The sequence below is a fragment of the Dunckerocampus dactyliophorus genome, chromosome 15 (genome assembly GCF_027744805.1).
Source record: "Dunckerocampus dactyliophorus isolate RoL2022-P2 chromosome 15, RoL_Ddac_1.1, whole genome shotgun sequence".
Taxonomy (NCBI): Eukaryota; Metazoa; Chordata; class Actinopteri; order Syngnathiformes; family Syngnathidae; genus Dunckerocampus; species Dunckerocampus dactyliophorus.
In genome coordinates this window covers 1,366,243-1,376,654 of record NC_072833.1, presented here as the reverse complement: position 1 = coordinate 1,376,654, position 10,412 = coordinate 1,366,243, and the positions used below count along the sequence as shown (strand labels likewise).

The 10,412-nt window shown below is 42.2% G+C and overlaps 1 protein-coding gene and 1 long non-coding RNA gene across 3 annotated transcripts in view; one reads left to right on the top strand and one right to left on the bottom strand.

The window, feature by feature from the left end:
- Positions 1-1,386: 1,386 nt before the first annotated feature.
- On the bottom strand, positions 1,387-5,755 carry LOC129168103 (podocan). The gene is made up of 4 exons (XM_054752996.1): positions 5,303-5,755; positions 4,398-4,480; positions 3,581-4,328; positions 1,387-2,518 (listed from the first exon to the last, which is right to left on the bottom strand). The coding sequence occupies exons 2-4, from the start codon at positions 4,462-4,464 to the stop codon at positions 1,420-1,422; spliced, it is 1,914 nt and encodes a 637-aa protein (XP_054608971.1). The 5' UTR covers positions 4,465-4,480; positions 5,303-5,755; the 3' UTR covers positions 1,387-1,419.
- A 3,507-nt stretch (positions 5,756-9,262) lies between these two features.
- The window catches only part of LOC129195129 (uncharacterized), a 64,876-nt gene continuing 63,726 nt past the window's right edge, over positions 9,263-10,412 (top strand). For both annotated transcript variants that reach the window (XR_008573878.1, XR_008573877.1), the window contains exons 1-2: positions 9,263-9,362; positions 10,280-10,340. This is a non-coding gene — a long non-coding RNA (uncharacterized LOC129195129). The remainder of the gene's footprint in view (positions 9,363-10,279; positions 10,341-10,412) is intronic.

Below are 10,412 nucleotides of genomic sequence, written 5' to 3'. Positions count from 1 at the left end.
ATAAAACAAATACTTTTCATCAAAAGGCGTATTGCTTCTTTGTTGCTTTAATAATAAATGTTCTTATTTGGAAAAATCAAATCAAGTTGAAAAAATTTTGTTTTTTGTTGCTTTAACAATAAATGTTTTTTTTTTTATTTTAAAAGGCAAATAATGTGGCTTTTTATTGATTTAATCCTATTTTTTCCCCCTCTTAAAAATAAACAAAGATGAAAAAATAATGGGTTTTGATGCTTTAATAATATGTTATTTTTATTTTAGATAATCAAGTATTGTTTTTGTGGCTCTAATAATACAGTTTCTTTTTTTTTTTAAATATAAACAAATACGTTTAATGAAAAGTCATATTGATTCATTTTGCTTTATAATACATTTTTCTTCTTTAAAAAACAACCAAAAATGAATTGGATTAATTATCATGAACAAATATAAAACCATGCATTTAATAAAATGCCATACTGCGTGTTTTACCTTTAATAATAAATGTTCTTATTTGGCACAAATAAAATACAAATGTTGTTTTTGTTGCTTTAAAAATAAATGTCCTAAATATGCTGTTGCTTTTTCTAGACTTAATCATATTTTTTTTAAATTAAAAAAAATAATAATAATGTTTTCTTAATTTAAGAACAGTACTAACAGTGTTGTTTTTGTAATTAACAGTTATAAAAACGCATAGAATAAGAAGCCATACTGATTTTTTCCCCTTTAATAATAATCATAAATGTACTTATTTTGAAACAATAAAATAAAAATGTTGTTTTTCTTTCTTTAACAATAAATGTTCCACAAAGACACTGTAAAAATCCTGTTGCTTTTTATTGATTTAATCATTCATGTTTTTTTCCTTCTTTAAAGAAAACAAAGAAACAAAAATGAATTTGGTTAAATATCATGTTCATTTTGTGTCGCTTTAATCATGCTTTCCTGTTAAATTAAGAACCATGTTGGGGTTTTTTTGTTCCTTTAAGGAAAAAAAAATGTGTTATTAAAAAATAAAAACCAAAAAATAAAAAAAAAATCAGTGTTGCTTACTGGATTTAATAATATGTATCATTTTAGTATAAAAAGTATGTTACTTTTTGTTTTTTTATCTATTTATCAAATTTATTTTGGAGGCACTCCGATACTGCTCTAAGTTAATGACCCCACTGATATTACTCAAAAAAAGACATTCTTTTATGTGTCAGCAATGGAATTGACGTAATAAGCACAACTTTTACAAAACAAGACATTTTTATTGCCTTTTAATTTATATCACTACCATCCTCTCTAGAACGATTCCAAGAAGTCAAAATGGATAAATAGTGGTCTATTGGTGATCTTGTGGTGTCAGAAAAGGATTCAAAATGGATCACACTTCATACACTAAAATAGCACAATAAATATAATCATTTGTATGTTTGAATGTCCTCTGGTTCAGTGAAAATGTACAACCTGGAAGCCTCTCAAGCACCTGAAAGCCTTTGAATCCAGCTTGGCCATGTCAATCAAGTTGCTCTCCAACTGGACTCGGACCAGCCTGCTGAGGCCAGAACCTGCAGGGCCCCAGCAGAAGGCGTCCCGCGGCACAGTGTGGATCTTATTGTGAGTGAGCGCTACTGAGTGGAGACCCTGCGGTAGCTGCCTGGGTACGTAATTCAAAGTGTTGTGGCTGAGGTCTAACTGGTGCAAGGCAGACAAACTTCGGAAGGCGCCCGGAACCACTTTGGAGATTTTGTTCCTAGCCAGGCCTAGGTGTTCCAGGTTCTTCAAGCTGTTGAACGCCCCTTGTTTAACAGAGGAGATGAGGTTGCACTCAAGGTTTAAGGTCTTCAAGGACAAGGGAAGGTGCCGCGGTACTTGTTTGAGTCGGTTTCCTTCCAGGTTGAGACTCTCCAGGTTGCTCGCGTTGAGGAGAGCGTCTTTGGGAAGACCCTTATTGGTCAGTCGGTTAGCACTCAGATCCAGCACAACCAGCTGGGATTTACCATCAAAGGCCTTCCCACTGAAATGTTCAATGAGGTTCCCCCTGAGGTACAACTCCTTGACGGACAGAGGCAACCTCAGGGGAACCGAGGTCAACTGGTTGAGGTCCAGGTTCAAAGTTTGCAGGCGGTACAGAGGAGAAAGCACTGCATCCAGAAGACATCCTGATCCGTGACCCAGGGTGTTGTTTCTGAGACTTAACACCAAGAGACCAGGACACTGAGCCCAGGACGCCTCTGACATCACACTGAGGCCATTATTGTCCAGGCGGAGCTCCTCAAGAGAACCCGGAAGATCTGGCGGCACGCTCACCAAGAGGTTCCGATCCAGGTAGAGACGCTTCAAGGCCGGAATGCCCTCGAACGCACCCTCTATGGTGCCGTCTGTGAGCCGGTTGTTGGTCAGGACCAGGAACTCCATGGAGACATAGTCCCTGAGTAGGTCCAGCGGGATGCTGTCGATTTGGTTGTTCATCAGGAGGACGTAGCGGACACTGTAGGGGATGCCGTATGGAATTTTGTCCAATGCTTTGTCGGAACATTGGACCACCCTGCAAAACAAGGATTATTAGATGCTTCCCCACCAGAAAGAGCTATTTGTCATTTGAACAGTAAAGGGGCAGCTCTCTCCTCTCTGTGCCACCACGTTATTCTGGTGGAGGAATTTGCGTATCCCGATGATCCTAGGAGCTAATTTGTTGGAGGCTTTTATGCCCCTGGTAGGGCCACCCATGACAAACAGCTCCTAGGTGAGGGACTAGCTTTGTCTAGTCCCTCACCTAGGAGCTCAAAGTAGCTCAAATAGATTCCAATGATGACCTAGATAAACGGACTTCATTTTCCCTCACCCGGGCCCCCCTCTGGAGCCAAGCCTAGAGGTGGGGCACAATGACAAACATCTGGTGGCCGGGCCTGTACCTGTGGGGCCCGGCCAGACCAAGCCGAAGAGGCAACATGGGTCCCCCTCACCACTCATTGGAGATCAACAGGTGGATTGGTGCGGAGTCTGCAGTGATGCCGACTCTGCATTGGTCTATAGGAGCTGAGCTGAAAGGCAAACCTCTCAATTTACCGGTCGACCTATTTTCCTACCCTCACCTATGGTCATGAGCTTTGGGTAGTGATCAAAAGGACAAGATGGCAGGTACAAGAGACTGAAATGAGTTTTCTTCGTAGGGTGGCTGGACTCTCCCTTAGAGATAAGGTGAGAAGCACTGTCATTCGGGAGAAACTCGGTGTAGAAGCGCTGTGCCTCCGCATTAAGAGGAGGCAGATGAGGTGGCTCAGACATCTGGCCAGGATGCCTCCCGGACACCTCCCTGGGGAGGTGTTCAGGGCGCATCCAACCGGTAGGCGGGCTCAGAGAAGACCCAGGACACGTTGGAGAGACTATGTCTCTCAACTGGCCTGGGAACGCCTCAGGATCTGCCGGGACGAAGTAGCTGGTGAGAGGGAAGTCTGGGCTTCCCTGCTTCCGTGACCCGACCTCGGATAAGCGGAAGAAGATGGATGGATGAAGGGGTAGTTCTGCTTGCAACCTACAAACTCTGTGTGGAAACGTGATAGAAGCAACAAAGAAACTAAAATGTTTTTAATCCTTTTTAGTGTCTTACCCTCCATAGCAGGCACAATCTGGAGGACAGTAGTTGTCCAGGAAGTAAGGAAAATGTTGCTTTTTTGTAGTCTTCTTTGTTTTTTTGTGTTTTTTAACCTTTTTTTTTCTTCCATGTTTTTTAGTCTTGACTGGTGGCATTTCGAAAGTCTTTAACTTTGTCAGTTTAGCTTTTTTGGGATTTCCTGTTGCTCCTTCTACTCCGACGGTGTTAGTTTTTTCTCTCTCCACATTTTGGTGGTGCTTCCTCACTGGTGTCCTCAATAGATTTCGCACCATTCCGTTTTCTATGTTAGGACCAGTGTGCTCAGAGTAATGTCCCGGACTCTGCAGGACCTCAGTGAGGACATCTTCCATTAGCGAGATGGACTTGTGATTGACAGGAGGCGGAGGGGACCAGTCAAGAGTGACTTTGGTGTCAGAAGCGGGGTTACCAAAAGATGCTGGAGGATGATGAGGAGAACTATGACGAAGGATGTGGATCTCAGATTCTTCACCCAGCTGTGCAGAAAGTGTGTTGCTAAGTTCTTCCTTACGTTGTTTGAAGGCACGTGCAATTGGAGTTTGGATCTCAAGAGGAATGATCCCTGCAACCAGCCTGCTCTCTTGTTCTTCCCTCATCAGGTCTTCTCTAAGGTTGGCATCAACATCCTCCTCTTTGTTTACTGTCTCTGTTTGATCCACCTCTGCGTCTTCATGCGCATCCATATGGTCCTTCTTGCCAACAGCGACAGGGAGCTTCTCAGGTCCTAAATGACAGAAAATATGGTCGTATTTTGGGTGAAACCATTCAAAATGAGATCATTTCATACACTTACTGATTTGCAACATGCAGGAATGCACAGGAAGTAGAATCATCATCAGCAGGAGTGTGAGGACTTCCATTTCATGTCACCGTAACCTTCAATGAAACAAACGGGGGGAAAAACTAATAAATATTTATTTAAATCATTGTTTAACATAATGCAGAGATGTCCAAAGGGTGGCCCGTGGCTTGTTTTTTTTATTAGTAGGAGTAAAATTAAATGAAATAATCATTTGTTATTACATAGTCATTATTTATTATGAATACAATCATTTGTAATTGAATTAAATTAAAAAGTAAAAAGCAAACATTTGAATAAAAAGCAAAAAGGCGTAATGGAAAGCTAAACATCAGAAATGCTGATAGCTAATAATAACAGAAAGGTTTGTCTTTAAATATAAATATATAAATCTATATATATATATATACATACAGTATATATATATAAGCCTTTTTTTAAAGGAGTTTTTGCTAAACTAAAAAACATACGTCATGGCCCGTGGAATCCTTTGATTTTTCAGTATGTGGCTCTGGATGGAAAAGGTTTGTAAAGTTTATAAATATGATAAAAACAAATTTTCAATAATGTTATGTATAAAAAATGTATAAGTTTTGGTTATTTTTGTACCTATTACAACAATTGTTAATTCATTCCATATTCAAATACCTCGCTTTTGACTTCTTCATAAACTATTCAAGAATTTTCAGATACTCAGTGTCATTTTTTTTAAAGTGATCCTTGTGTTTCTTTGCTAATTGGCTGAGAGAAATCACATGGTTGGAGCACCTCATGAGTGAGGTGCACAGGACCCATTTGGAGCTCCAGTTGAAGTGTTTTAGGCACAATTAAGGACATGTTTTACGTCAGGACAAACAGAAGCTCTTTTGTCGCAAGAACAAGTTGAAGATGACACATACCTGATGTTTAAGTCTTTCTGTGTCCAAGTGGAGCTGCCGTGTTTGACCCTAAAGCTGCGTCTGTGCGTGCGATCCAAAGAGGCCAAAAGCTGCCATGTAGGACCAAAATGGGGGCAACCTTTGAACCGCACACCGTACGAAATGAACCATTTTCAGCATTCAGGCCCCGAATGCAGACTTTTTCACCCTCAAAATGCCTTTTTGAGGAAGAGGATTGTCACACTTACCCTCAAGCTGGGAGGACGGCCAGGGATCAATGGTGGGAAAAGGCGGTCAGAGGTGACGATTGTTTTTTACGGCGGCGACTGTTTGCTGTGCTTTGAATGGGACATTAGCATCCTGACATGCTCATCTTGGAAGAAGACAACCTTTGACCTCTACTTTACTTCAAGAGGTCTGGACCAACACTTATGACATTACATTTTTGATGTGGTACAATGAAATAAACTGACAAGCATAGCATAAGAAGTATTCCCCAAATCAGCCCATGTCAATGTTAAGCTCAGGTCCACATTGGGTTTTATTCACCTTCTGAAAAGTGGTAGTGAATTTCCCCGCTGTGGAATAAATAAATAAAGTACAAATACAAAAGAACACATTTCTATGGCATTTCTATGGCAATTTCACATTTAATTTCAATGGCAAATGACCAGTTTTCGTTCATTTGTGTTGTTTCCATTTGTATTTGTACTGAATGGAAATCAGTGGCATCTGCCCGTCATTCAACGTTTTTCTATACCGCTTCTCCTCATTAGGGTGGCAGGGGTATGCTGGAGCCTATCTCAGCTGACTTTGGGCGAGAGGTGGGGTACACCCTGGACTGGTCGCCAGCCAATGGCAGGGCACATATAGACAACCAACCATTCACACTCACATTCATACCTATGGACAATTTAGATTCGCCAATTAACCTAATATGCATGCTTTTGGAATGTGGAGGAAACTCCACACAGAGATGCCCAAGGGAGATTTGATTCGAATCGAAGGGAGGTCTTCCCCATCTCCAGACTATGACTGTGTGGCCAACATGCTAACCACTAGACCACCGTGCAGCCTGGCCTACATCATAAATGTGTTTATTTATTCAGAAGAGAGTCGTCAAACACAACGCTAGTGGAGGTTTATGCTTCCACGTTTATGCTTGTGTTTTGGGGACAGGGCTCCGGGTTGCTGCCTGGATAGCCATGAGGCGAAGGAAAAGATCGACTCGTGGCTCACGATCGACGGGTTGGCGGCCGCCCGCAGTTGATGCTCGGGCGTTCGACTGCAAGGGTGAATGAGAAGGAAGTGATGTCAGTTACCTGTGATAAATAGCTGATTCTGAACAAAAGATGAGGGTATTCTTGCGCATATTTAATGAACTGTACACACAGCTGTACATATTTTAGGGGAAGCTGAGCTTCCCTTGCAGTCTTAGAGCAATCGCCACTGATGGAAACACATTGAGCTGAAGGAAGTTTGGAAAATTCCTTAAATTGAAGGAGAAATTACTCACATGCACGAACCCACTCAATACGGGCCTCTAGCGGCAAACAATGCAATTGAAAATGGGGGGAAAAAAACAGCAAAGCCAGATTGTGCAGTTCTTCTCACAGCCACCAGGGGCCAGCAAAGGCCAGCACATGAGACTCATACGGGCACCTATTGCGTAACATCAACTGGCAAAACACCGTGGATGAAATTGTTCTAATGACATATATAAATTGTTATCGGCATGACAGAGAGAGAGAGAAATTAAAAACAGCACACCACGTGACTAGCTAGAGTCGGGAAACGGAGACTCAAGGAGGAAGTGGAGGAGGTTATTTACACCTTGCATCTCATTTCCTGCTGGAGGTGATGTCATGTATAGGAGAGGTGTGAAGAGCTACAATGGAGGAACAGACACAAGAGGCTCTTTTTGGGGGGTATTTATTTGTAAATATGCAAATCTTGCCTTTTATTACATTTGATTCATATTGGATTGCATTTTAAATTGATTCTTCTTCTGCAACTGAGCTACTGCAACCAAAGTGAAGTCTGAGTTAAGGTGGGTTACCTGGCCTTCTAATGCCCAATTATGTACTACAGGACATTTTGGCATTTCTGAATTCACAATAAAAACGACCACCTAACATCAATATCGTGTTGCTAGGAGACATGAGAAAGTGCAGTTCTAGAAGATTACTGTACATCCTCTGATGAAGACGTGTAGCAGGCTGTCATGCACATGCCAAAGCAACAGAGGGCGCTGTAACGCTTAGCCAGAAAGGCCTTTCAGATTTTAAAGTGTACATGGAATCGTTCAAGTGAGTTACAGCCTCAATATCACACTGAATGTAGAGTTTAAACTATGAATAGCGTGAAAACAAAAGTCCAAGGAAAAATAAATGAACTCACATGGCAAGGAGGCGAAGCAGAGCTTGACTGACAGCGAGGCTGCGCCTAAACCCCCCTCCCCAACTATCCCATCTGCTTGGAGCTTGTCAGCTGGCTGTAGCGTCAGGGGGAGGAGGGGGGGCAAAGGCCAAAGGTCACAGACTGCGGTCAATTTGTCGACTAAAAGCACATTAGGCTTGCACACAATGCGGGGCTTAGCTTTGTGTTATCCTGCTTCTCATATATACACTGTATATATCATCAACATAAACAATAGGAGGATGCCCAGTGGGGCACCTTGTGGTTGTCTTTCATCTTGTTTTTGTCCATCTTGCAGTGATGATTGTGTTTGCAGCGGGGAAAAGCCTCTTTACCGTGCTTTCAAATCCAAATATTATTCCTCACATAGTCCTGCAAGGCTGCGAGTCATCGTCATAAAGTCGGCCATGTTGTTGTAACCCTGCCCAAACTGTGAGAAAAAGCAGGGAGGAGCGCTGGAAATGGGAATCTTCAAGCAGGATCAGTTGTTTACGCGCCTTCTCCTCCTGGCTCAGGCCATGGCCATACAAATGTGTTTTTTATGTGCACAGAGATTATGTTCACTTTGTTTTATTTGCTGTTAATGAAGCGTAGCGAACCCGCGGGTCACGCTGCCCTGCAAACAGTACAACCGGGCTCAGAGCAGGTTGATCCAAACAAGGTCAGGCCAAGAGAAAATTGACCACACAGTCACCATTTTTCCAGGAAAGTGCGAGAATGGTAGGCTGCAGGCCAGAATAATATGCATTTTTCTATTGATTCCTACCAGCCTTTTCAAAGTGAGGCTAAGGCGGGAGCGCCATTGTTCCAAAAGAGTGACTCATGCTTTGAAATCTATTGAGAGCATAGCTGATCATTGATGCTATTAGCGATAAAAGAACACAAAGAGCTCCCCGTATGTCAATCAACAGGCCCGACCAATTCACTTGTGTTCTTTTAATGGCATTTTAAGACTCTGAATGCGTGCACGGCAACATTTAATGAGCTATTTGCCATCTAAAGGGGCAACAAGTGTGAAAGGCAGGTGGAGAAATGTACAGGATGCACACAGGGCTTGTATTGTTGCCGCATCCACTCAGGAACAGATGGACAAACAATGCTCAGTCTGGTGATGTGGGTCATTGAATTACGCTATCAAAGCAGATATGTGCCTCTAATCGCCAATACACCTTCATAAAAACACGGAAAATCATGACATCACATACTATTGTGGACTGTTTATAAGTGGTCAAACAGTCCAGTTAATTTATTGTTATGCCACATGTTCACGCTCATGCAACACTATAGAAAAAGTAAATGCAAAGAGAAAAACACATTTTGCCAAGTTGCCAAAACAGTACAAGTGATGAACTAACGCTGCCATTTCATACAAATATGCGTGTGCGGGACCTTGCTGTGACGTCCCGTTGCTTTTCAATGGAACAGCTGTGCGTGTGAGCCTCCCTTCCCAAGATGGCGCAAGCTGCCTGGCAACTGCGTTCCCATTGGTCAACATTCCAACCACCTCCGACCAATGGCGTGCGAGCTGCGATGCGGAAGTCAAAGGCAGGCAAAAACCATAACAATGAGAAAGGCGGGGAGAAGAGGCAGCTTGTGTGGGAAAGTTTTTTTGGGGCGGGGGGAAGAAGAAGAAAAAGACGACGACGTTTAAAGAGTGAAAATGGTGAGATTTTCAGTTGTAGCGGTTAATATAAAGATTCCAAACATATTTCTCAAGGACGCTTTAAGCCATTTAGCGTTTTATGCCGCCATTTTCAAACAGTTGATCTATTTTGAAAGAGAACACACGCACACACGATTACTCACTTTTCCCAATTACGTTCCTTTTTGTGAAATTAATCTGAGAATACTGGCTTTACCAATAAATACACAACTAATCGGCAGCAACAAGCAAAGGGAAAAAAACCTTCAACATTACGTGAGTTCATTTTAAAGGAGGGGTGCCCAAAGTGTGGGAGAGGGGCCAATTTCGACCTGCAGCTCCTTTTTTTAGTGGCTTTTGGCAAACTGTAAAAATAAAATCCATTCATTAGTTATGATTATTGATATAACACTTATTTGCTTTGTCACCATTAACACAAAGCTAATATGTGGATGTTTTGTCCAGATAGCTTAGCACACATTAACCTGCAATGGATTGGTTTCAGCATGTTTTGTGTAAAATATGTTGTTCCCCGTCAATGTCATCAATTTCTCTGCATGCAGCCTTTGCTAGAAAAAGTTTGGACACCCCTGTTTTGGGTTTTTTGCAGGCAGGCCCAGTTGTAAGTTCACAACAAAGAGGTGATGACTTGCTTTTTGTCACAAGCTTTTTACGGCTGGCGGGCTGAGACGTGCCGCAGCAGAACCTGCGTTGCCAGGGTTTTTGAGTGGGCTTTTGTGGGATTTGAGTTTCATCTCTTGGGGATAATGGATGGTTTGTTGTTACTGCGGGCCGTGACGCACGTGCTTGCTGGTTGCGAGGGAAAAGTGAGGAACAAAAAGTTTGCTCAAAGAACAAGATGTGGCTCGTTTGTCTGCAGTTCATCTCCTTTATGATAATGTTGATAGGCTCATATTTGTCCTGTAATCTCCTCACAGCATTCCTTGAAAGTGCAATTACATCTTCTGAAAGAAAACAAGATGACGACAACAGATAGAGGTGAGGTGCTTTTTGCTCCCACTAGTACCAGTCGACAGATTATTGATCTGATCAGATCCTCTCGGTCCTCCA

What these genes read in the sequence shown, in the direction of transcription:
- LOC129168103 (XM_054752996.1), bottom strand. Translation starts at nt 4,464, where the DNA reads ATGGAAGTCCTCACACTCCTGCTGATGATGATTCTACTTCCTGTGCAT. An exon ending in TTCCTGCATGTTGCAAATCA is followed by an intron (nt 4,329 to 4,397) that starts GTAAGTGTATGA and finishes TCTGTCATTTAG; the next exon opens with GACCTGAGAAGCTCCCTGTC. An exon ending in GATTGTGCCTGCTATGGAGG is followed by an intron (nt 2,519 to 3,580) that starts GTAAGACACTAA and finishes CTTGTTTTGCAG; the next exon opens with GGTGGTCCAATGTTCCGACA.